The sequence below is a fragment of the Sander vitreus genome, chromosome 2 (assembly GCF_031162955.1).
Source record: "Sander vitreus isolate 19-12246 chromosome 2, sanVit1, whole genome shotgun sequence".
Lineage (NCBI taxonomy): Eukaryota > Metazoa > Chordata > Actinopteri > Perciformes > Percidae > Sander > Sander vitreus.
Window position 1 is genome coordinate 11,186,809 of NC_135856.1, and position 27,315 is coordinate 11,214,123.

Genomic DNA, 27,315 nt, shown 5'->3' on the forward strand with positions numbered 1-27,315 from the left:
ATGTGGCGATGGCCCAACCCTAAATAACTTCCACTCTGGTCTGACTGACCGGCAGGCCCCCCTCCTCACAGTACAGACGGACAGTGTGGAAGGGGAAAGTGTCTGCGGAACAGTGTATGACAGAGAGAATGTAAGAAGATGAGAGTTGACATTTGAGTAGAGCGGATGGTGTCTTTGACTCGTGTGGCCACATGGATTCACACTATGAGCGTTGTACAGCAATAGATATAACCCAAACATATCTGGATAATTGATCGAAGAAGATTCTGAGTCGGGACCGGACCATTTCAGCTGAAGGGTTGGACCATGTAGTTGGTATTTCCCAGAGAGCCTCGACTGACAACTGGATAAACATCCTGGACTTACAGGATCTAGACGTTCTCCTATTAGAGAATAACCCATTTATTATCCTAACATAACTACAACCCAACTTTCCTGTTTGCACAGTACTGAGTCTGGATATTTGCAATTGATAAGTCACTGTGATCTCTCAGCAGAAAGGTGAGTGTGCCTTGTCAGAAGATATCAAAAAGAGATTTCCCTTGTGTTTTCCATACGTTATGTCTCATTCATCAACACAGAAATAGAGTATCAGAAAGTCCCCACCAAGTCTGTAAACACTGCAAAAAGAGGGGAGTGCAGAGGTGGCAACAGAATAATGCACCCAGAGTCCACCCACCCACATTGGGTAACAATAGCCCCTTAAAACACCTGAGCATCTGAATATCCTGCCACACGTTCATCAAAGACGCTGGAAGTTTCAAGACGCTGGAATGAGAGAGACTCCAGGCTGGATTTGAACCCTGGATCTCACAATCACATCTTTTGCAGCAGGGACTTTTTGTGGGACTGGCTTGGACTTGAGCTAAACCTTTGAAATGTTTGGACATTGAACTCCACATCATCCTCTATTTTGCTACTACTACAGTAGACATCCATCTTTACCTCTTGAAGACTGCAGAATATTTACTTCTTCTCCTACACTCACCCAGTTATGGATTCACAGGGTGGTCCATACCTCAACAAGAGGGCCCTCTGCTCACCTCTGGGTGCTGCTCGCCTCTGTCAGTTGGCCATGGGCTGTGCTGTGATTGCCATGGTAACCCACAGTGCCGGCTACAGCGGTTCACAGGGCGTGTTCTGTATGGCAGCGTGGTGCTTCTGCTTCGCCATGACAGTTGTGGTGTTTTTCCTGGACGCCACTCGTCTCTACAGCTGCCTGCCCATATCCTGGGACAACCTTACCGTCACATGTGCTGCCTTCGCGACACTCATGTAAGTCACGTGTTCAGATGTACCTCTGATGCTCAGTTGGGTTTGCTGGGTTTTGTTGGGTGCTGATAACTTGATCCTGGCTCTGCTTCCACATCTTTTGTTTGCATCATGTGTATAGCCAGGGGTGAATTTAAGAATGATGAAAAGTTCACACTTTTTTACACTCACATTCATCTTATCCCTCAACGCCTCCATTATTGCATGTATAAAAATGTGTGTCACCAATACACAATTATATATTATAATTATATACAAATAAGTGTTTATTTTTTGTGTAGCACCAATGTTAGGTTATACATATTTCCAAAAATCTTACATAGTTTAGAGCCTTTACCATATGTTGGTGGTTGTTCACTATCAGAATCTGTCAAAGGGGGGCACTTTTGTTTAAAAAATACTTAAAGCTGCCATATAGCTATATAATTCATATTTTTACATTGTGTGTAGTGAAAGCTGTTGCTCTGTGGAAAATCAAGCTGGTTCTTAGATAATTGGCGAGTAGAACCAGCACCGAACTGGCATAAGCACCAGCCCAGAACCAGCACCTGGTTAGCATTGGTGGAAAAGAGGTATTAGTGACAATCCCACAGAACCATCACCTGACTCCGCAGTTACCCTTTAGCTTTACAAAGCGCTATAGCATTTTTCAGCTCAGTGTTTTAGTTTTACAGAGCACAATTTTATTGTTTTGGTTGAGTCCCACTGCTCTCATCAGCATTGTTTCTAGCAGCTGCAGGTAGCGCTGATAAACCCACTGCACCTTACCTGCTCAGCACCAAACCGCTGACAGGCACAGTTAGCCACTAGCTGGTAAGAGCAGAGCCAGATATTGGTGGAGAGCAAAACAGAGCTAAAGGGAGAGTAGGTATTGGACTTACATTAATCAGGTGGACACAAACACGACTCTTGATGAATAGTTATTTTGCTCAATGTCTGCTGGAGGTGTAAATGAACCACTATTAGTTTACAAGTTCACCTTACCAACTTTATAGGGTGAAAATATGTTAATGCTGTGTTTACAGCTTGTTGTGCTGCCCCCAAGTGGCCGAAAAATCTACCAGTAAAGATTTAGGGACAAAAACAAAATCGCAATTAGAGGTCCACTTACTAGCTTTGTCAGACCTTTCAACCGCATCTCATGTTCTATTTGCCTTGCTTTGACACTCGAGAGCATCTTTTTTTCTCTGGTTTGATGACATTATATCTACAATCATGTTTTTCTGTCCTCTTCTTCTTCAGGTATGTGACAGCCTCTGTGGTTTACCCGCTCTTCTTTGTCCGATCTGAGTGCCCCTACGCCGGCTGTGATGTCAGAAATTTCCGCATTGCTGTGACCGTCTGCTCCATCCTGGGTGCTCTGGCCTATGGGGTTGAAGTGGCCTTGTGCCGAGCCAGGCCAGGCCAGGCTGTGGTGGGCTACATGGCTACCGTCTCTGGCCTCCTCAAAGTCGTTCAGGGCTTTGTGGCCTGCATCATATTTGGAGCTCTGGCCAACGGGAGCGAGTATTCCCGCTATGCTGCCACAATCTTCTGTGTTGTCGTCTATGCTTTCTGCTTTGCTCTGACTGCACTGGTGGTCGTCATGACAGTGTGTGGGCGGACCAAGGCGGTGCGCTGCTTGCCCTTTGACCGCTTCGTGGTGGTGTGCACCCTTCTGGAAGTTCTGCTCTACCTGAGCGCATCAGTGGTGTGGCCAGTGTTCTGCTTTGACACAAAATATGGCTCTCCATGGAGACCGTCGTCATGCCCTCAGGGGAGGTGTCCGTGGGACAGCAAGGTTGTGGTGGCGGTGTTCTCCTTTGTCAACTTTGGACTATATGTGGCGGACCTGATCTATTCCCAGAGGATACGATTTGTCTCCTCCCATGTGCACACTAACTCACGAATGTAGCACCATATCACCATTTTACTATTATATTGGCTTAACAGGTTTAAGTTATTAATCTGCTTCATTTATTTTATTTTGTTTGTGCATTGTTTTAAATATTTAAAGACACAGAAAATATTGAGGGGAAGAGTGATCCCAGGCCCAGGACATCCCTGGTGTTGCACATGGTCTAACACTGAGGTGTCCAGACACCCCAGTTTCAATGTGAAAGCAGTGTGGAATGTGAACAAGGAATTTTAACACTACGTCCCCTCTGCCACACCCCTCTGAGGTGACACCCCATCTCTTCACCCTTTTTGCCCTCTGAGAGATTTCGGGAGAACAGCCAGCCTCACCCAAGGAGCCAGGGCTTAGCCTACTGGTTATGAAACCAAGATACTCCCGCTATTCTTGACCTGCGACACACAGACACAGACACATACACACACACACACACATACACACACACACACACACACACACACACACACACACACACACACACACACACACACACACACACACAGACCCCTTATATTTATGCTCAAATAATACATAAAGTCTTGAATATAAATAGTAAATCTGGCATGGCATCTCTGGCATCCCTGTCATCTGCAAACCCCTCACCAGCGATCTACGGACATCAGCCAGGCTGCCAAAAATAAACGTGAGCTGTATGCACTCATATTGAAGCAGTGAGACAGCATTTATAAGAGGCTGGTGTCTTTAAACACTCTATGAAATGCTTCCTTCAGTCTATGATAATAAAAGAAAAGTAGAGTCCATGTCAGCAAGGCCACTGCTAAGATGACCTGCAGTTTGACTGCCATGTTTAAAAACACCCAATATTCACAGTCAACTGCACAATCTGAACATGGTCAGTGTAACCGAGGAATTATTGCACATAATCGCAAAAGAAGGAACCTAAACAGTTCACAACATTTCCTTTATTACATTTACACTGGCAGTTGCAAATTATTTGTGTGGTTAGATGGTTTTTTATACAGTGTAACACTACTGGTACATAGTTTGACATAGACTTAAAACTAATCGATATTTTTATATTCACAATGGATCAAAGTACTATGTGTATATGAAAGGTTTAGCTCATAGTGACAAACCCACTTTACCGTTTTTGGTTCACTCTCACACTCTCATTGTTTTCAGTCCAATACGTTGGGCAGCTGTTTTTAAGTAATAAAGCTCTAAAAACCTATTATAGCCTACCTGTCCAGGACTAAACAGCAGAAAGATACAGTTTGCGACTAGCTGGTGAACAAAGTGGAGCCTTTAGTAACTAAAGAGACAGCAGATATCTCCCTAAGAAGTTGGTAGAGACCGAAAACTAAAACGAGTGAATATTGACTTACATTAATCAGGTGGACTCAAACACGACTCTTGATGAATAGCTATTGTTGCTCAATGTCTGCTGGATGTGTAAATGAACCACTGTTTAGTTTACAGATGTTCACCTTACCAACTTTACAGGGTGAAAATATGTTAATGCTGTGTTTACAGCTTGTTGTGCTGCCCCCAAGTGGCCGAAAAATCTACCAGTAAAGATTTAGGGACAAAAACAAAATCGCAATTAGAGGTCCACTTACTAGCTTTGTCAGACCTTTCAACCGCATCTCATGTTCTATTTGCCTTGCTTTGACACTCGAGAGCATCTTTTTTTCTCTGGTTTGATGACATTATATCTACAATCATGTTTTTCTGTCCTCTTCTTCTTCAGGTATGTGACAGCCTCTGTGGTTTACCCGCTCTTCTTTGTCCGATCTGAGTGCCCCTACGCCGGCTGTGATGTCAGAAATTTCCGCATTGCTGTGACCGTCTGCTCCATCCTGGGTGCTCTGGCCTATGGGGGTTGAAGTGGCCTTGTGCCGAGCCAGGCCAGGCCAGGCTGTGGTGGGCTACATGGCTACCGTCTCTGGCCTCCTCAAAGTCGTTCAGGGCTTTGTGGCCTGCATCATATTTGGAGCTCTGGCCAACGGGAGCGAGTATTCCCGCTATGCTGCCACAATCTTCTGTGTTGTCGTCTATGCTTTCTGCTTTGCTCTGACTGCACTGGTGGTCGTCATGACAGTGTGTGAGCGGACCAAGGCGGTGCGCTGCTTGCCCTTTGACCGCTTCGTGGTGGTGTGCACCCTTCTGGAAGTTCTGCTCTACCTGAGCGCATCAGTGGTGTGGCCAGTGTTCTGCTTTGACACAAAATATGGCTCTCCATGGAGACCGTCGTCATGCCCTCAGGGGAGGTGTCCGTGGGACAGCAAGGTTGTGGTGGCGGTGTTCTCCTTTGTCAACTTTGGACTATATGTGGCGGACCTGATCTACTCCCAGAGGATACGATTTGTCTCCTCCCATGTGCACACTAACTCACGAATGTAGCACCATATCACCATTTTACTATTATATTGGCTTAACAGGTTTAAGTTATTAATCTGCTTCATTTATTTTATTTTGTTTGTGCATTGTTTTAAATATTTAAAGACACAGAAAATATTGAGGGGAAGAGTGATCCCAGGCCCAGGACATCCCTGGTGTTGCACATGGTCTAACACTGAGGTGTCCAGACACCCCAGTTTCAATGTGAAAGCAGTGTGGAATGTGAACAAGGAATTTTAACACTACGTCCCCTCTGCCACACCCCTCTGAGGTGACACCCCATCTCTTCACCCTTTTTGCCCTCTGAGAGATTTCGGGAGAACAGCCAGCCTCACCCAAGGAGCCAGGGCTTAGCCTACTGGTTATGAAACCAAGATACTCCCGCTATTCTTGACCTGCGACACACAGACACAGACACATACACACACACACACATACACACACACACACACACACACACACACACACACACACACACACACACACACACACACACACACACACACACAGACCCCTTATATTTATGCTCAAATAATACATAAAGTCTTGAATATAAATAGTAAATCTGGCATGGCATCTCTGGCATCCCTGTCATCTGCAAAACCCCTCACCAGCGATCTACGGACATCAGCCAGGCTGCCAAAAATAAACGTGAGCTGTATGCACTCATATTGAAGCAGTGAGACAGCATTTATAAGAGGCTGGTGTCTTTAAACACTCTATGAAATGCTTCCTTCAGTCTATGATAATAAAAGAAAAGTAGAGTCCATGTCAGCAAGGCCACTGCTAAGATGACCTGCAGTTTGACTGCCATGTTTAAAAACACCCAATATTCACAGTCAACTGCACAATCTGAACATGGTCAGTGTAACCGAGGAATTATTGCACATAATCGCAAAAGAAGGAACCTAAACAGTTCACAACATTTCCTTTATTACATTTACACTGGCAGTTGCAAATTATTTGTGTGGTTAGATGGTTTTTTATACAGTGTAACACTACTGGTACATAGTTTGACATAGACTTAAAACTAATCGATATTTTTATATTCACAATGGATCAAAGTACTATGTGTATATGAAAGGTTTAGCTCATAGTGACAAACCCACTTTACCGTTTTGGTTCACTCTCACACTCTCATTGTTTTCAGTCCAATACGTTGGGCAGCTGTTTTAAGTAATAAAGCTCTAAAAACCTATTATAGCCTACCTGTCCAGGACTAAACAGCAGAAAGATACAGTTTGCGACTAGCTGGTGAACAAAGTGGAGCCTTTAGTAACTAAAGAGACAGCAGATATCTCCCTAAGAAGTTGGTAGAGACCGAAAACTAAAACGAGTGAATATTGGACTTACATTCATCAGGTGGCTCCAAATGAATGCTAATGTTGCTCCAAGTCTGCAGGATGTGTAAAAATAACTGTTTGCTAAGATGTTCGCCATATCAACTTTACAAAGTGATATTATGTCAATGTTGTGTTTACAGCTTGTTGGCTGCCCCCAACTGGCCACATCAATTAATGCATGTTTAGATATAACATAAAATCATTTTACATGATAAAATAAAGACATATTCTGTATACAATATAGTTCTGTCTGTCTTTTGTCTCAGGTTTAGCACGTTTCTCTTCTGCTGTACCTCCATGTCATCACGTAAATAAAATTACTGAATGTTCCAAAACTTCAGGCAGGTATGCAACATAACTAAGACTTCCTTGTTAAGATTGTGCCTTTGAAAAAAGGCTTATTTGTGTTATACTTAAATGTAAGTTCCCTGACGTTTGAGGATGTTGTTTTACTCCATCTGCTTTGTTCTGAATACGCAACTGTGGGAAATCACCTTTAAATGTACGACTCAAATGATCTTCAGGGTCTACTGTTGGTGTACAGGGAAAGACAATTAATTCAGGGTTAAGTTCTTAATATGTTTTGTATGTGCTTCCTCCTTTGTTCCTACTCTTTTTATCATCTCTTCTCAGTCACCTCCGCTTTGTACCAGTTGTGAATAGTTAACTAACATTATTTTTATGCCTAGTCAGTCTGAGTGCTTACCCCAACAGATATTCATCATACAAAATCTTTGACCAGCATTAATTTGCCAGACAGTGTAAATGTATACCCAGGGCCATTTCTAGCTTTGCCCTATGCAAGATGCTGTTTGGGGGCCTGTTTTTGTCAAACTACGATGGGGGGATTCAAACCTTTACAATGATCTGTTGAGATGCATCAATCTGTAACACTTTAGGAGGAAAACAGGCTAGATTAGTAAATTCTCAAGTTGACCCCAAGCAATTTAAACCTACAGAAAATGATAATAAAAAAATTAACAATGAGGCTCTTCTACGCCAATAAATGCAACAGATGCAGGATTTTCCACAAACATGTTTATTTAAAAAAAAAAAATTAGAACAAAGAAAGCTACTTGGACATGAACATAAAAAGATTGGGCCATTTCCCAAAATGGATAGAAAATAAATAAGGGTTTTTAGTTAGAAGAAAAAGTAAAATAAAATACTGCAGGACCATTATTTTTCTGTGATCATGGACTGTAATCCGGACTGTAGTCTGTTTTAGGCCATTTCACAAGATCAACAGAAAACAAAAATATGACCTATGATATATGGAGGAGTTGAAACAGATGCACCTGCTGTTCTTGGTCAGGAGTTGATAAAGAACCCGCTGGCTGTTCTTGGTCTGAAGACACAAAGTATTTAAGAATGGCACTTGCAAAGACAAAGCTCTTTGCTTTACCAAGCAAAATTGATCATAAATAAATATTAACAGGAAATCTTTCTTAACACAGTGATCAGTTTTATTTCTAAAGCACATAGGCCTATAAAATGGCAACACACTAAAATATTGTGACTGTGGAAAATATTTAACAGCAGAAGAGATGACTGAGAAGCGACACCCACCGGCCACGATATTACCGAGCTGCCACCAAAATGCTCTGCAGCCTTCTATGATCTCATACAACAGTTGTCACTTCAGTCAATCAGTCCGACAACACAGTCTATTCACATGACTATTTTATTTTAGCCCTTACAAACACTGTATAAAGCTGTGTTTATTTGTTCAAACTTGCTCAACATTTGGCTAGCATTACAGCTACCTCCTCCACCTCACAAGTTCAATTTCATCATGAACAAATGCCTTACCTTCATCATCTGAACGTTTTTCTTCCTCAGTTTTCTTCTTTTTTCTGCACCAGAGGGATATGCCCGTCATTGCTAACCGCTACTGACGTGAGGTGAGGCCTGTGAGTGTCGTCTGTCGGCAGACGTTCCTAACTGCAACATGATTATCCCACAAACACAAGCCAATTAGCTTCACTATCATAGCAGCTTAGTTTTGTTTATTCTCAATTAAATTGTTAAGCTCAGAAGTGCTTTACTGAACACATGAGGAGGGTTGGTTGGCTAGTGAATAATAATATTTCTCCCTTAATATATTGAGGCTGAGCGGGCTGAACTTGCAGCTTGGAGCCCCCTCGTGGCTGCGGGGGCCCTATGCATTCGCATAGTCCGCCTATAGGAAGAAACGGCTCTGTGTATCCCCAACTATCCCTGCACACTCTACGGATAAAGGATGAGAGACAGAGGCTGTTCTGGCTGCCACCCTCTCTTCTCTTCTTGTTTCACAGGAATAAAACAAAAGAAGACATCTAGCTGCCACAACTCAGCCTCACCAGTCTCTCCTTGTCCTCCTCCTTTTCTCTTGCTTAAGGCTTCTCCTGATTTTCACCCTCCCTCCTCCCATTTTCTCTCTCTCTCACATCATACCAGTCAGTCCTCCTCCTCCGTCTTCTCTCTATCTCTCACTCCTCTCTGCTTTGGTCACCTCAGTAAATCTCATCTCTTTAATCCATGATCAATGTATTCCCCTGCCCTGTCTAATCTGTGAGTGCTATGAATGTAATATATTGAGTCCTTGGGAAGCCACTGTGCCACCGCATACGTGAAGCAAGACTGTCTTGGTGCTCAGCAGCAAATCCAACACCAGTTGGCTGCTCTTGTATCCAAATCTGTCTAAGACCACAGAAAACGTCATTGTGTGTCTTAGAGATTTGCTTTTTTAGACATTGTGCCAGTTTTTGTAAATTAGTAAGTAAATACAAGTGAATAACGTACATACAGAAAAGCAGATGAGCAGTATATAATATGTTGGTTTATGTAAACTGGTGGATTTTTGCAGCAATAAATAACTTTGTGTTGTTAAACTAACATTGCGTGTGTGTGTTTGTTGCTTTCGAAAGCGTTTTTATCCTCTGATAAATCCTGCAAAAATTATTTCTATGGACAAGCCCTCTGGAAGCAGCACTCGCTCCAATTGCACTCTGACTAACATTTCCAAAGTAGGATACAACATCAGTAGAATATGACAGAGCCCAGAGAAAGCTGCCACTGAAAGTGACAGACTGTGTTGCCACAGAGCAATCTGTAGCTCCTTTATGGCCTTTGCTCTCCCTGCTCCTCTGCAGATCCCCATTTAGCAGCTGTTCCATGTTTGGCACTCATGCCACTTCTCACTCCCTGCGGGCCTCTGTCTAAAAACATAGCTGTGTTTCCAAACACACACAGCCCACAGTGTATGAACTCTTCTGACAGAGATGAGCTGTGACAGGTGTCCATCATAACCATCCCTTCCTGATTCTCCAGCCGGGGGGACATGGAGGGACAGGGGACTGCTGGCTCGCTGTCGTGACTAATCTCTGATGGCGCACGTTGCTGATGTCAGCTTTGCCTCGTAGCTCTTGGCTCTTGTTTTGCCAAATGTTGTGTGGAACATTGTCAAAGGCCAAATCCTTGGTCCCAGAGGATTTGAATCCATGCCAACTCCCACAACATCCTGTAGGAAGATACTGTATACAAAAGAGAATGGACACTGATTTTGGAGACGCTCACAGTAATCAAAATGTAGCATCTGACCGTGGGTTTAGATTTGGACACTTTCAGGGGTGGACATAATAGAAATCTAGCAATATGATACATATGTAACACACAACTCAAAATGGAACATTATTGCAAGGCTACTGTACTGGATTGCATCACACAGTGTTCCTATTTTTTCGTCCAACCCCTGTAGGTGAACCTGTAAGTATGGGAATTTGAAATAGCTCACTATATATTATGATTCTCATTTGTAATCCAATTTAAGTTTATATTGTTTTATGAATGTCAAATGTTATCTGACATTTTTGGCAGGTAACACAACCTGATATACTGATTGCAATAGCTGGTGTTTCACAATAGCATAGACCTATAAAATGAATTAAATATTTATGATGCAGTTTTATAAGTGGCAGTGTTTGTTTTTTCTCAAAGCCACACTTAATGGTTAAAAGAGTTAGTGCAGCATTACAAACTATAGAAGGCCACATTTTGCCCTCTTCAACCTTCTGGATACCTGGTCACCTTTATAAACAAAGATAATCTCTGTGACCTAATTGTGTGATTTCAGTCTCACTCAATGCTAAATACCTGTTGAACTGAGAATAGACACACAGAAGAAGTATGACACACAGCTACTGTTCTCTATGTGTTCTTTTGGGAATTTTACTCTGACTTCCTTCCTTTGACACACTGAGCTTCTCTCTCCTCTCTCTTTCCATTTGTGTGCATCCATGTCCCAGAAATGCTTCTTACTAACCTAGCTCTGGTGAGCTTATTCCCCGGAGTCCTTGTGTTTTTTTTCCCGCCCAGCATGTTTCCTTGGATTAAGGTGGCACCAAAATCATGGTTGCAGCTGTCGCCGTGGTCCTGCTGCATGCCAAGCTATGCCCTGTTACACCCTGCTACGCTCTGCGGTGCCCTGCAGTACCCTGCAGTGCCCTGCTACGTCCTGCTATGCCCTGCTACGTCCTGCTACGTCCTGCTACGTCCTGCGGTGCCCTGCTACGTCCGGCTACGTCCTGCTACGCCCTGCTACGTCCTGCTACGTCCGGCTACGTCCTGCTACGTACTGCTACGTCCTGCTATGTTCTGCTACGTCCTGCTATGTCCTGTAATGCCCTGCATTGCCTTGCTATGCCATGAACTACTTCAACTACTATTTCTAGTCATAGTTCCATTCTCTTTATTGTGACTATTATTGCCACTGTTCATCATACCCCCAACCGGCACCTTCAGACACCGCCTACCAAGAGCCTGGGTCTGTCCGAGGTTTCTTCCTAAAAGGGAGTTCTTTCTCGCCACTGTCACACTAAATGCTTGATCTTGGGGGAATTACTGGAATTGTTTGGTCCTTGTATATTATAGAGTGTGGTCTAGACCTACTCTATCTGTAAAGTGTCTTGAGATAACTCTTGTTATGATTTGATACTATAAATAAAATTGAATTGAATTGAATTTGTCAGTGAGATTTTGTGATAAGCTGTGGGAAATCCTTTATTAGTTTTGGGTTGTACATAAAATTGAAAGCTGACATTAATCTGGATGCCTTAACTTGGCTGCTGTCATTTATTTTCTATTCATTTGTATTTGTTTCTGTCTCTGACTTATTCTTGTCACTCATTCTTGTTGTCTCAGACTGCAGAAGGGAGACGTATGCGCACTTCTGAAAGATTTTCTGTCTGTGTGTGATATTAAATATGCACATCTTCTCTCACTCGACAAAGCTACCTCTCTCTCTTGCTTGTCCTGACGTCATCTCACACACACACAAACACACACACACACACACACACACACACACACACACACACACACACACACACACACACACACACACACACACACACAACCACACACCTCTGGGCCCTAATCACTGCAAGCAACAAATTGTTGTGAATGCTTCACCCAGATCAGCTTGTTACTGTTTAAAAGAAAAAAAAACTGTTTCATGCTCTATGGTATTTTTAATAAATCTCTTGGGGTTTTGTCAAAAAAGAAAGACTGAATGAGTGTTGTCACGCCTCAGCACACATGCCGAGTCTGGGTGAAAGATAGTACAGAGGCAGGCAGTGGTAAATTGACTTTGTGTGTATGTGTGTGCGACTGAGAGGCAGAGTTGCAGGGATACATCACTGAACTGTTCAGCTTGTTTGAGATTAGGTTCGGAAAACAGTTTTGTGGGCAATTATTCCACAAGCCGATGCAACAAGGGGAAGGGGGCACTGTGCCGAACCCCCACCATAACTACTTCACCTGTTATTATGCTCTTTGTTACATCAGTAACAACGGCAATGGCAGTCATTCCCTTTCATCAGAAGGGAATGAATTATCATATTGTTCCCTAATTTACCAACATTCTGTTTTATTCTGAGAAAGAAGATACCGACTTGGCCCCTAACAAACTTCTCCATAACCACAAAAGACATTATACAACTGTTTTCACAGGCTAAGTCAAACCCCTTGTGATGAGTAAACTGAACTTAATGTGTGAAATTGGTAAAATAACCCTTTAAAATACAATATTATCTATCTATCTAAATGATACCCTGGCACTGTGGAGAAGGGTTTGAAACAGCGTTTACACCATCATGAAAGGAGATAACATTGACAAAATATACCGTTGAACAGTCAAATAAATTTTAACTTATTCTCTCAGTATTTTAAAGATCCTAGCGATGGCTCTGGGCAAAATAAATGACTATTTCAAGGTGTTCACCTGTAGAGAATAAACTGATGAAATGATATCACTCTGCCCAGCTGACTGAAGAAGAGTATTCTAACAGCTGTACTCTTGGAGGGCCATGCATTCTACAGTACTTTATATATAGACAGGAGCATATGCAACCCCTCACTCTGCATTCCTGTCCAATGCCACTGTGAGAAAATAAATGGAACGAGGTCCCACAAAGGAGACATACATCACCTCTTGTGAAGTGTAAATTTAGCATTTTATGGTATGGCATGAGAAACACAGGGAGGAAGAGTAGACAGACAGAAGGGTCAGTCCTATTAAAATGTGTACAGCGGAGATTTTAGCATCAAAATGACAGTTACAGGCCAAGTTCATGGCTTGTTTTGGTAATATGCATTGGAAAACTACCAAGGGATAGGCAGCAGAACTGTATTCGAATGCCTTGGCTCATTAGTGTGTGTTCCATCCGAGTTGGCTTTATTTTAGGTTCTGTCAAATCTAAGAGGAGAACAAGAAGCACTGGTCGGCAGTCTCCTGTTAGAATAACAATCCCTTCATTCAAATTCAGGTCCCTTAAATATCACAAGTCACTTCTGGTGCCCTGAAGTGTTTTGGTGAGTCATCTTCAAATCTCCATTCAAAATAATGAATCCTGAACATATGCCCAAATCATTCATGTGAAATATCTTTCCGTTGGTATGTGAAAAGGTGATGTGTTCTATCCAGTGCAACATCACAAAAAAATTGCAATGATTTCTGGTGTATCACAAAAACTGCACATATGAACCACATCTTTTACAGTATTTTACTAAAAATCACAAAAACTATTTTAATGAGGTTCAATTAGTGCATAACAACTATGATAACACTGGCACAGACAATAGAGCTGAAATGATTAGAAGATTAATTGATGAAAATGAATCAGCACACTATTTTGATAAGAGATCATAATAATCGTTTCAGTCATTTTTCCAGAAAACAAATACATTATCTGGTTCCAGCATCTGTGTGAGGATTTGCAACTTTTCTTTGTCATATATGATTGTAAACTTAATATGAGTGTTGGTTGGACAAAACATGCCATTTAAACACGTACTTTCCAGCTCTTTGTTGGACATATTTGTAACTATTTTCTGACATTTTAAAGACGAAACAATCAATGAATTGATAAAATATTCAGCAGGTAAATCAATAGTGAAAACAATTGTTAGTTAAAGATGTAGTGTAGCTGTTCATGTATGAACAATGAGGTATAGGTCCTCTGTGATGACTGATGGTGGTTAAGAGGCAGCATTAATAAAAGACAGACACAATATATGATCTAAAGTAGCCTATGCTCTAATTCTATAGTATAGATAATAGTAAGATCTTCTCCATCCAAGTCCAGTCTATCTGTGTCGAATCAGTCATACATGTACATGGTCTGAATGGAAACTGTCAGTGCTGGCTTTGGTCAATATAAACATAACCCCACCGTTCCTATATTTGACCTACATTTACAGTGGGGCTGCTTTACCGCCCAGAAGACTGATGCAACTGGGCGTGATGAACGATAAAACTCCGCCCAAATGCTGTGATCTATCTCCTCATTGGCCAGAAGATCAGCGTGTCACTGTCGTGATTGGCCAATCTCACTGTCCGTTACAGTTATGGCGCACATGGGTTGAGCGTAGGAGTTGAGTAAAGAGGAAGCCACGTTGACACAGAAAGTAGTAGGCTACCGGTATTCTGTGTTTTTCTCACGCCGGGACAGAACCGTCACGTCGTCAAGTTACACTTGTAAACTCAGGAACCTCAGTTGGAAGATTTAGATAAAGGTAACCATCTTCGTTGTGTATGAATGTGTCGTATTTATCATTCATTTTAACCAAGAATAGCCGGTCGTCAGCTAGCTAGGAAATGCTATCACCGTCCATCAGCATCAAACGGAGCAATGGATATATTAACGGCTTGTTAGCCACCATTAGATTGTGTTCAAAGGCGAACTTCGAGACAGAGTTTACCCTGAACTAGAGAATGAATATGTGGGCTCAGAAAGGTTTTTTGTTTAATGCAACTTCATTTGAATTTAGAGAAGTTCACATTCACAGTTGTAAATCAGTAAATGTACCCATATTCCACTAAAGTCACTCAGTGTCAAGTGTCAGAGTGTTTCATCATTCCCTTCAGGATTTTTCTCTAGATTGCATCATCAGCCTGTCTCTGTGCTTTTCAATAATTAAAAAACTGGATCCACAATTAATCAGAAGTAAACATGTGAATGCATATGATATTGTATATTCTGGTGTTTTGTGGGTCTGTACATGTGGTCTATTGAAATGCATGACAGCGGCAGCTTTCTTACAGGCTCAAAGACGCCACATCATCTGACAGGATGAGTGTTGGGTTCATTGGAGCGGGCCAGCTGGCTCACGCACTGGTGAAAGGCTTCACAGCTGCAGGTGATGCTTCTTTCTTTATTGTGCAATATTTGCCTTGTGGTGAAACTAAATTCAATAATGTCAGATCATACATGCATATCGACTGATTTTGGGTCAAATAAAGGGGGGGGGGGGAGAAATGCAGTCACAGCTACACACACACACACACTCTCACACACTCTCACGCATGCATGCATGCATGCATACATACATACATACATACATACATACATACACACATGCATGCATGCATGCATTTTTTTTGTTTAATGGATTCAGTTTACATAGTACTTTGTCTGTTTCCTGCCTCTTTAGACTGTTTCATGTTGTGCTGTTACTGTTCCAATGTGAGTTTTCCCCCCTGGGGATCAGTAAGGGCTTATCTTACAGTTCCATCTCATTGTACATCTTCATATCTCACGCTCCACTTCATCCTGTCTCTCTCCCTAGGTGTGATTGCTACACACAGGATAACAGCCAGCTCCCCAGACTCAGATTTGCCCACTGTGTCAGGGCTGAGGGTAAGAAGACACATTTCTTCTTTGTTGTGTGGTGTTTGGAAATGGGAAGTGAAATGGAAACATTGGTGCAATGTGTGCGAGCGTGGGCTTGTCAAGGAGCTTAAAATGTCTGCATGTTGCTGTAGTAGTACCTTCTTCCCGGTTTAGTTTTTTTCAATACCGCTACACAGCGCTGTGGAGATTGGGGGGAGATAGGTCTGTGTTTGTCTCTCTTTTAAAACAGGCTAACGCTAGTATACTGTCAACACCCTTTCTCTGTTTACCATGATTGATTTTCATTTCTTCTTTTTCTGCAGAAAATGGGGGTGAACCTGACGACTAGCAACAAAGAGACCGTCAGTAAGAGTGATGTCCTCTTCCTGGCTGTGAAACCCCACATCATCCCCTTTGTTCTGGATGAGATTGGGCCAGATATTGAGGACCGTCATCTCATAGTTTCCTGTGCGGCAGGCGTCACCATCAGCTCCATAGAGAAGGTCATCTTTTATCACCATCTCTCTCTTTTGCTCTCTAATCCTGAGTTATTAATCTGCTGAAGTTTTACAAATTCTAGATGACTCCATCTGTAGTCTGCACTTAATGGTACGACTTTAGCCCACTCCTGATTTACATAACTTTTTGGCAAAACCAGCCACACTAGTCTTTCCCGTCTTCTCTTCAAGCCTTTCTCTCTTCCTTGCTATCATATTAAGTTTAATAAGCTGTTTTGGAATGCTTCAGAATAGGGCTGGGCGATATGATGATATATGCTTTATATTCTGATCCTTGCACGTTATGTTCCTTTTGCACTAAAGTTCCTAATAATTGAGAAAATATTCAGTACTTTTCATTTGTCAAGTAGTTATTTCACACAGTACACAAAAATAGGCGTTACCATGTGGTTATTTCATAGACTATTTATTTATTTATTTATTTATTTATTTATTTATTTATTGAATTACCAGAAAACATGCTATATCATGATATATATCATTATCGAGATATGAAATGACCCATAACAGCCAGTATAGGAGATTTTGGACATATCGCCCAGCCCGATTCCCAAACATGTAAAGAAAATAGTTTTACATCCTGCCTCCTCTACACCCCTATACTTTGTTTTCATTCTTGAATTTGACAGAAGCTGCTTCAATACCGTCCAGCTCCTAAAGTCATGAGGTGTATGACTAATACTCCAGTGGTGGTGAGAGAGGGAGCTACAGTGTACGCCACTGGGACACACGCAGAGGTAAAGTGGAGGAATTGTTGATACCAGAGTCAAATGTGTTTTTAGGATGTCAGTTTTTTACACTGTATCTCAGATATCTGCACAGAAAGGTTAAACTGGGCCTTTTTTGCTTTAACTAATTCTCCCACAACATCATTACCATGTTGTCCTCATTTCAGGTGGAGGATGGAAAGTTACTGGAGCAGCTGATGGCTAGTGTGGGTTACTGCACGGAGGTGGAGGAGGACCTCATTGATGCTGTCACTGGGCTGAGTGGCAGTGGACCGGCCTACGTAAGTAACTTCAGGGCGGTGTGTTTGTCACAAAGGGTTGTATGTGAGGTGTGATGCATACACACAGAATCATAGTAAAAGGGAAATAATGGGTGTAATCCTCTGTCCTAAAATAGACTAGATTGGAGTCTGCTGAGTCAATGGATTCATTACAAAAACGGCAAAATGATTGTCTTGTGTCTCTCCAAACTCTTCTTTTTGCCTTTTTAGAGAGCTTATTTGGATTGATGTGGAATGATCTGATGTGCTGTTTTTGGTTGCCATTAATTGTGTATCTATATCTTCAGCTGTTGGGCTTCCCAACCAGAGCTTAAACTATTATTTATTTCTTTTTATTATTTTTTTGGGATTTTCCGCCTTTTATTTGACAGGACAGCTAGGTGAGAAAGGGGAGAGAGAGAGGGGGGAAGACATGCAGGAAATCGTCATAGGTCAGATTCGAACCCTGGACCTCTGCGTCGAGTCTAAGTACATGTGCGCCTGCTCTACCCCCTGAACCAACCCAGCCACAATTATTTATTTCTATTATATAACACTTTTTTTTTTTTTTTAAATGATTTTGTTGTCTATAAAACTACAAGAATAATGACAACCACAACAAACCCTCAAAATTAATATTTGTTATTTAACATTCAAAAGCTCTATGTATTCATTTCATAATAAGAGAGAAAAGTAAGCAAATCTTCATAGCTGTAAACGGCAAATGTTAGGTATTTTCACTTGAATTACTTAAAATTACTTATCTTAGGTTTTTTGTGAGCTAATTGACTTAGTTGATCAAACGGCAAAGAATGTATGGCTGTATACACAGTAGGGGTGGAACGGTACATGTATTCGTATTGAAACGGTACGGGCGTCTCGGTTCGGTACATGAATTTACATGGAGAATACACGGTATAAAAATAAATAAAACTCGCGTGCAAATGAATTAATGTAATGTGCAACTACTGTTACATACCGCTTTCTTAGGGACACCTAATCTGTAGCCCCGCCTTAGCTCTGAAGCTCCCGAGCTCCGCCTACATGTCGAGTCGGTCCAGTGAGTCCACACGAAGCAAACTAGTCCCTTCCATATACAACCAAACACGGATGTACTGTAGCTGTATCCCTTCTTGCCTCGACCACAAATGGCTTCCAGGCCCATTTGCTTCGCTGTTAGCGCCGCTTTTAGCTCCGCCGTTAGTTCTTAGCTCCGCCATTAGCTTCGCCAACTGCTCTGTGTAACCGAAGCTGCTCTTTTAACACCCCCTGCTCTGTGCATTCACATATGAGAGCAGCGCTTGTCTCCCATATCACACTACTAGCTGATTGTCTTATTTTTTAGTTAGTTTACAAGTTCCAGATGGAGTCTGGAGATGATGTGGGGTAGCCTACTTATTGTTTACATCTTACTTTATACGCTTCAGGCTATTGCAGCTAGCTTAGGGGAGAGACTGGATGACACTAGGTGGTACAGCCTGAGACATGCACAATAAAAAAAAAATTGCCTTCTGCATTTTTGTTATGCTTTTCCCTCCATTGTACCGAACTCGGACCGAACCGTGATGTTTGAACCGAGGTATGAACCGAACCGTGACTTCAGTGTACCGTTCCACCCCTAATACACAGCAGTCAAAACTATGCTGGCTGTTAAAGCACCCATATTATGCTCATTTTCAGGTTCATAATTGTATTTTAAGGTTGTACCAGAATAGGTTTACATGGTTTAATTTTCAAAAAACACCATATTTTTGTTGTACTGCACAGCTCTCTCTCACTGCTGCAGATCCTCTTTTCAGCTGGTCTCTGTTTTAGCTACGGAGTGAGACCTCCTTTCTTCTTCTGTACTATCTTTGATTGCACTCGCACATGCGCAGTAGCTCAGATGTAGATCATGTCAGCTAGCTAGCTCCATAGACGGTAAAAAGGCTGTTTCTCCAACTTCGGTCAGTTACAAGGCAGGATTAGCTGGGAGACTTCTAAATGAGGGCGCACATGTAAGTAATTCTTTTGTAGATTATGGTGAACTTGTGTGTGTTGTAGCAGTGCTTTGCTATTGAGAACGAGGTAGCATGCTAGCATTAGCGCTACGAGCTAATGGTTGCAGTTAGCCAGCTTGTTTCAGCTCACCCGGAGACTGAAGGCAGGACACATTCAGAAACCGTATCTCACTCAAAACAGCATGGATGGATTTTTTTCAAAGTTTGTATGCGTGTGGAAGCACCAGAGACACAAAATAACACCCCAAATCCCAGAAAAAGTGTTTTTTTTCATAATATGGGCGCTTTAAAAATCCTCTGCATGCTCACTCTGTCGTTCAGTGGCTGATAATATTTTTAAGATGTTTTCAGGCTCGAGGTCTAGACATGGGTAAAGCAGTAGCAGGGAAAAAAAAAGGTCAAATTTGTGCCAGGTTTTTTTTCTCTAATGAAAGTCTCCTTTAGAAAACATGCGAGGGTGCCCAGGTATGGTTACCATGGCTTTCATTGCCATGCTTATTTATTTCCAATTCTCTATCATTCCTGCTTTATATGGTCACGTCAAATGCTTGAAAAGATGTGTATTGGTTACGGACTGATCAATAACCGTACCTACAAGCAGGCAACTGAATTCCAGGTTACCTATACTCCAGCGCTGTGGGGAGAGGTCTAGCAATGCTAGACTACAGTTCATCCGTCCAGGAGGCTCGAACATACACGTTGGGGGGGGGGGGTTACATTTCTGATTATTGACTTTTCTGCATTTAGCCATAATCTTTCAAAAGAGAATCAACGTGTGTGTGTGTGTGTGTTCCAAAAGGCTGTTTGAGGGTTAAGACTTGGTTTTAGGGTTAGAATTAGGTTATGGTAAGGGTTAAGGTTAAGCATTTAGTTGTGATGGTAAGGGGCTAGGGAATGAATTATGTCAATGATGGGTCCCCACAAAGATAGTGAAACGAACGTGTGTTTGTGTTAAACAGGCATTCACAGCCCTGGATGCTCTTGCAGACGGAGGAGTGAAGATGGGTCTGCCCAGAAGACTGGCTGTTAGACTTGGAGCTCAGGCCCTTTTGGTGAGTTGTGTATTTGGAGGCAGAAAACACAGTAGAATTGAGGGGCTGCTTTCACTGCACCAAACATTTCTACAGTCTGTATAACTGCTGACATAACTCTCTAAAAATGATGAAACTCTGGAAATATTAAATCTGTGTGGTGCCAAAAGGAAAACAAATTTAAAGGATACATTTTCAACATGTAGCTGTTATCTGCAGGTGATTGGTAAAAGCAGACTTTTGTAATTGCTCCTTTTTTTTCAACCTGATTAATAAACCTAGCTATTGCTTGTTTTGATCACAATTTAGACTACTGAAAACAATTTACTTCAAACTCTTTTTGCAATCATGGCAGCTCCTTTTGGCATTTTCACGAGCATTTTGCCTTCTTTTTTTTCTGAACGAGTCTTTTCAGATGTTATTTGTTGTAGACAGTAAATTCCTAATCATAGTCGGAGTGTCTCCTCTTGTTTGCATGGCTTTATTTGTCTGCAGGAAACACTCACCAAAGGCACTTTAGTTGCACGGTCATGCTTGCCTATTGTAAACCAACAAGCCGCCTGGAAAATCTTTCACAAAAAGATCTTTGACTAGGGCTGCACGATATGACCTTAAGTCCAAATCACGATTAATTGCACATTTGACCTCTAACGATAAATGAACGATAATTTAATTTTTTTGTGAGGGTTTTTTTTGTTCTTTTTTTTTTTTGAACCTTCATAGTTCAATTGCAAGGTTTGTACTGTAAATGGGCTCAAATATTGAAGGTAAGGTAGGTATTTTTTTCTACTTCAAAAGTGCTTATTTTTGTGAATTTAAAATAATTGAAGGGAACTATTATGGCTATTTATTGAAAATGTATTAAATTGAAAGCACACATTGCTTGCAATGAAAATGTCTTGTCAAAAAAGTCACATTTGAGTTTTGTAAACATCAAAATTATTGTCATGGGGAAAATATGTCTAACAGCTTCAGAATTTCGATGTTGGATGGACTTGATTTGTGATTGATTCTACATTACAATTCATGTGTGCACCACTCACATAATGATGACAAAAGCATTTCTGTTGCTGAGGATGCATCATAGATAGATAGATAGATAGATAGATATGTATGTCTCTCTCTCTCTAACATATACGTGAACGCTCAGAAATAGTCCCCACCCTTACACTGAACAAAGTCAATCAACACTGTTCTGCTCATCTACCTCATGTATATTTTCAATCTTACAATTACAATATTGTTATTAATATATTACCACTGAACTGCCTTGCACTATATTTAAATCTCAGACTGTACTGATATTGCACTATTCCTTCCCTCTCTTCAATTGTTATTGTATACATTTTGTACGAACGATTAATCTTTCAACAAATTTTTCGATTAGTCAACTAATCTTAACAACTAATTTTATAAAAAATGAAGTGAAAAAAATAAGTGTTTTTCGTCCATTTTATTTTGAACTCAACTGAAAGGCCAAAACATAAAATGTAACCTGTGCCATAAACAATATAAATAACTTAAATGTTACCAAATAAAAGTGACATAAATGTAATTTTAAAAAGCAATAAATAATGATCGATTTTCAAATATTGCACCTGTCAATACAGAACAAAATATTCTGTAGTCTATTTTGCCGTCAATACTGCCGACGTTGTCTTTGCTGTAATCAATCAGTATATATTTATGTTTAACATAAAGTATACTACTGCTTGAGTGTAGTAAATCAAGAAACATACATGTGTACAGACAAGGCTAGCAGTGCCGTGTCAGACACGTTTCTGGTGTGTAAAGACATAGAAAATTCCACGCAGCTGACACACAACAGAAACACCACGCTCACACCATGCAGGCTGTGTGTAGCTGCTTGCGTTTACACTTGCGTGCATGGCGGGGTTTAAAACATTACTGCCAAAGTCTAAGTAGCCTGTTTAACATCCAAAGACATTGTCATTGTACTTGTCAAGAGTTAATAAACAGTACAGACTTGCTTGCCGTTTCATTAATAATCATATACTTACGTTCAGAGGCGGAGTTGGGACTTTTCCCGGTGGGTCGGTACTGTTTCGAGGGCCGGTCTGATAATAGTTATACATTGCAAGTTCTTAGCAACACCATCCGGCGGCCTGGTGTGCCAGGGCGCGCACAGCGCACAGACTGGTGTGGAGGTGAATTACAGCGAGGCATTTGAGACAGGAGACCAAAAATAAATAGGCAGTCAATAGTAAAACAACGACGTTGACAAAAAAAATTGCCATTGACTTATTTTAATGGTCGACTAATCGCAGCGGCACTAGTTAAGTAAGTGTTGTACTTTGAGAGCAAAGATTAACCGGAGTCAAATTCCTTATTTGCGCAAAGCTGGCCAATAAAGCTGATTCTGATATATCTGCACTCCATGGCTATGTAGAAGTAAACAGTACAGTGTCCTTCATATAAATCCTCAACTCCTTCCACTTAAGTTCTTTCTCGTGTTCCTGTTTCTCTTCAGGGAGCCGCTAAGATGCTGCTTGACTCGGAGCAACACCCCGGCCAACTGAAGGACAACGTGTGCTCACCAGGGGGCGCCACCATCCACGCCCTGCACGTCATGGAGAGCGGCGGCTTCCGCAGTCTCTTGATCAATGCGGTGGAGGCTTCATGCATTAGGACAAGGTGAGACAATAGCTGCTTTCCGACCGGAGGGATTTTTGCAGTTCCTAGAACATAAAATTCCTGGAACCCTTTTTTTCTCGTGTTCCAACTGGACCAATTTGGGGATTTTTAAGTCCCTCTGGTCACAGTTCCTGTAACTCTTTCAGCTCCTACTTCAGGGCAGGGTCTTTGCTCTTTTCCTGCATATGAACCTAGGTGAACGAGGGTCGGGATTCCGGTACAGACAGACCAACAACGGGACAATTTTAACAATTTTCGCCATCTTATTCATCACTAATTTCACTTCTGACAACGTTTTAGGCGAGAAATAACTGTTTTAGATTTTGAATATAGGCAGTCTTGCAAAAATTGATGCCGAATTGACAATTTGCTTCAAAGTTTTCGGAGTTGAGAAGCTCCATGAAGTGAGGCGACAGTCAGCCGTCACCTGCCCAGGCCTCTAGCTCGTCACTCGGCCAGTCATGCTCAGAGACCCCGCTGTAAGCTGGAGGTCTCTCAGACCGGTCTCGTAAATAAGAGGCTTTTATTTCACCGTTGATGGTTCGTTTGTTTAAATATCACAACACATGTCCATCATAAGATTAACAGGAACCTGTGGTTAACTGTCTTTTCGGAGTTAAACTCCACAAGTGTGTCCTGCGGCTCGCCGACAGACAGACGGACGCGTTTCTCTTCGGGAGACTTGTTTAAATTATGACAAATATGCTATATACATTAGATTTAGCATTTAGTTCATACTTTTGTTTGGTGTATTTGTTTTCTGATTTTAACACTATAAAGACCGTTGCCGTGCTTGCATCACTCCCTTACCCCTCCTACCAGTCCCTATGGCCACTTGGCCAGTGCGAATGCAAATGGAAAAAACGGTTTTGGGGGAGAGTAGTTAGAACTGTTTAGAAGTGGACTGTTCCTTTTAACTACGTTCCTGTAACTACTCGGAAAGAGGCTTTGCACCTCAAATGACTCATCTACACAATCAGCAAAACCAGGTTTCTCAGCTTTTCTCACCTATTACTGTTCTTAGGCCCCAAATCCCCCAACGATTTCAAATGTCATGGTGTTGTTGATTAGTCTATCAAATGTCAATGAACGTCAACAGTAACGTTGCCTAAGTGAAAACGGCGTGTAGTTAATTTTTAGCAACAGTTCGCTTTATTTGCAATCGTTTCTCAAAAGCATCATATGTCTAACAATTACATTTCAGTATATAATAGTGTCCCTTCTCCGTCCTATCTCTCAGGGAGTTTTTGGATCAGAATAAAATCAGTTTTAGCTTAATGTTACTACTATGAGTCCGTTCAGCTTTACGGATATCACACATAGTTAATTAACAATTCCAGATGCATAACACATTTTGCAATGTGCATCTCGCATCACATTTTCACTCACTATGACCACTACTACTCTCATTACCAAAGAGTGCCGAAATATGAACAATAATGTCGCCTTCAGTGGGCTTATTTGCTAACGTTAGCTACCGTTCCCTTGGAAAAATCCAGCAAATAGACGGTACCATAGAATACCGTTACCTGAAACGAGTGATTTAACGACACATTTTACACACAGTTTAGCAACAAAACATAACGTGAGTTTCTTGTCCCATCAGGGGTCTGATAACCAGTAAATTCATCAAATTCAGTGTCCGTAACGTTCCAATATTCTGTAGCTGTCATATTTCATGGGACAGCTACACAGGGACAGGGTTGCTCACCCTCAAAGGGGAGAGAGAGCGGATGACAGTTCACTTGAGTTCAGTAAAACAGACTGCTCTGCAGTCGTGTAATTACGACTTTATGAGTTTTCATAAACGGCTGTATAATAAGTGTGTGTGTGTATATAGCGGAAACCCAGTGTCTTCATGCTCTATAGTTGTAATCATAGATATATAACATTATGTAACCATAGATATAAAACAATCTTGTTCTATATCTATGGTTGTAACACTGAAAGAAAATTGATAAACACACACACACACACCTACATGTGTATTTTATATCTAAACACTTTCCCTTCCTCTTACAGGGAGCTGCAGTATCTGGCAGACCAGGAGCGCATCTCTCCAGCAGCCATTAAGAAAACTACACTGGACAAGGTGCTCCAGCAGCCCGGAGTCGCAGTCGGCGGAGTGGCTAATGGGAACGGCAAATCGGGGCTCAGTCTGTTCAACAATCGCGGCCCCAATATCAAGAAGAAGAACTGAGTACTCTGAGGCAGGCACACACACAAATGCATCACAGGTATAAGTGCAGCAATGCGTGCGTACACACGTGGACATACTTGCATCTTATATCCGAAATCTCATCCAAATCCCTTTACATAAACGCAAATAATTTATTCCTATTTGAGTTACATGCGGACAGTGGACCTGCTGGTGTCACCACCACATAAGCACAGCTGCATTTTGGTTGCATTGCCCACAGTTATAACCTTATGTTGTGATGCAGAAATACTTACTACACAAATCCAGATGTACACTGAAGAGAAATAAGTGCATTTACAATCTGTTGTCTGTCCGTGTTAAGGCTCTAGACTATCTAGGGCTGTTAAACGGTAATGACCATCATGGGATCCTGGTACTCACCAGGCAACAGATGGCTGCTGGGATACCGTCAAGCTTTTACTGTTTGTCTTTAATGTCTTTCTTTAAAACAAAAATGAAGCCACAATGTAAATGTACCTGTACCCTTCTATTGTTTGTGCTAATACTTATATTTTATTTGGCTAACAGTTTATACTGTTAAAAAAGACTGAATGGCTGAACAAAAACATGTAATGACTTTATTTTTGGTTGTTTTTAATTGTCGTATACGAACACTATGGTCTTCAATGTTACAACAGGGTTTCTAGCACATTAGGAACAGTGTTCCCTTTGAACCTGGGGCGCACAATATATCGTTTCTTCATATAAAGGTCATACCAAGCTTTAAAATATCTCTGATGTCAACAGTTTCCTCAGATCCCTTTGTTGAATTTCTGTTTATGGGGTCTTAAAACCCAATTCTTGAACTGTTATCTTAACCCCCAAATGTTTTATAATATGAAGGCACTTTTTTACATTTTCTCTCATAAAGGAATGTGATGTTACCTGAAAGTCCTACAAGATATTCATTTACACAAGAAACAAGAATATAGATAATGATGTAACAGCATTACACCAGTCCGTCCTAATTGTGTATTTAATTGTATTCGTTACATTTGTATCCCCCATAATGTTTATGTATTGTTCCGTTTGGCATATTAACCACTGAGTTGGTGTGCTGGTCAAAAAGTCAATATTAAAGAAGCAGAATCAAATAATTTAGTCCCAAAGCTAGTTTGTCCATGAATTGAATGAGTCTGGTTTGACTCTCAGTACTCTGCACTGACTCTACTCAGTTGTTTTGTATGCTATTCCATTATCTCAGCTCTATTTATTTTCCCAACTCTGTAGTACGTGTGTTTGTTTTAGTTCTAGTTTGTCCTAGAGCTAACCAGACTGTTATCAGTGAGTAATTCATTATTTTAATTATTATTATTATATATATATATATATATATATATATATATATATATATATATATATATATATATATATAATATATATATATATATATATATATATATATATATATATATATATATATATATATATATATATATATATATATATATATATATATATATATATATATATATATAATATATATATATATATATATATATATATATATATATATATATATATATATATATATTATATATATATATATATTAATTATAATGAATTAGATGCACCCTTGCCTACAGATGGCGCCCTATGATCAATTGACCCAATTTCACGTGTTTACTAAGATCGTATTACCCTCTTCACATAGCTGCCGGGCCGGTTGAGAGTGCCTTAAAATTGACCCTGGACGAACATCAAATATGACTACACCACCTCACTTTTTTTGGTAAATGGCATTAGCTGTAGTGCTACGATTACATGTTTCACCCACTCATCAAAAACGTTTCCAACATTCTGTCTCCTCTGGTACATCACTGTCTCTCGAGTCTCTTCCCAATCAGATTCCTCTTCTCCCAAAATCTGTATCTGTGTATATGCCTTAAAGAGGTAAATGT

General features: G+C 41.0%; 2 protein-coding genes and 1 pseudogene across 2 annotated transcripts; all 3 read left to right on the top strand.

Annotated features, from left to right (window-relative positions):
* Positions 1-994: 994 nt before the first annotated feature.
* LOC144529406 (myeloid-associated differentiation marker-like protein 2) lies at positions 995-3,166 on the top strand. Its single transcript, XM_078268478.1, has 2 exons — positions 995-1,275; positions 2,515-3,166. The coding sequence occupies exons 1-2, from the start codon at positions 995-997 to the stop codon at positions 3,164-3,166; spliced, it is 933 nt and encodes a 310-aa protein (XP_078124604.1).
* Positions 3,167-3,729: 563 nt separating this feature from the next.
* LOC144531050 (myeloid-associated differentiation marker-like protein 2) lies at positions 3,730-5,530 on the top strand (annotated as a pseudogene).
* A 9,238-nt stretch (positions 5,531-14,768) lies between these two features.
* pycr1b (pyrroline-5-carboxylate reductase 1b) lies at positions 14,769-26,511 on the top strand. Its single transcript, XM_078277275.1, has 9 exons — positions 14,769-14,925; positions 15,455-15,549; positions 15,979-16,049; positions 16,346-16,525; positions 17,170-17,277; positions 17,436-17,549; positions 20,488-20,580; positions 23,051-23,214; positions 25,237-26,511. The coding sequence occupies exons 2-9, from the start codon at positions 15,483-15,485 to the stop codon at positions 25,412-25,414; spliced, it is 975 nt and encodes a 324-aa protein (XP_078133401.1). The 5' UTR covers positions 14,769-14,925; positions 15,455-15,482; the 3' UTR covers positions 25,415-26,511.
* The last annotated feature ends 804 nt before the right edge of the window (positions 26,512-27,315 follow it).

Bases quoted from the DNA above. Each gene is read 5' to 3' on its own strand.
- LOC144529406 (XM_078268478.1), top strand. From the start codon at position 995: ATGGATTCACAGGGTGGTCCATACCTCAACAAGAGGGCCCTCTGCTCA. The intron at 1,276-2,514 runs GTAAGTCACGTG...CTTCTTCTTCAG, and splicing joins GCTGCCTTCGCGACACTCAT to GTATGTGACAGCCTCTGTGG.
- pycr1b (XM_078277275.1), top strand. From the start codon at position 15,483: ATGAGTGTTGGGTTCATTGGAGCGGGCCAGCTGGCTCACGCACTGGTG. The intron at 16,050-16,345 runs GTAAGAAGACAC...CTTTTTCTGCAG, and splicing joins CCACTGTGTCAGGGCTGAGG to AAAATGGGGGTGAACCTGAC. The intron at 20,581-23,050 runs GTGAGTTGTGTA...GTTTCTCTTCAG, and splicing joins TTGGAGCTCAGGCCCTTTTG to GGAGCCGCTAAGATGCTGCT.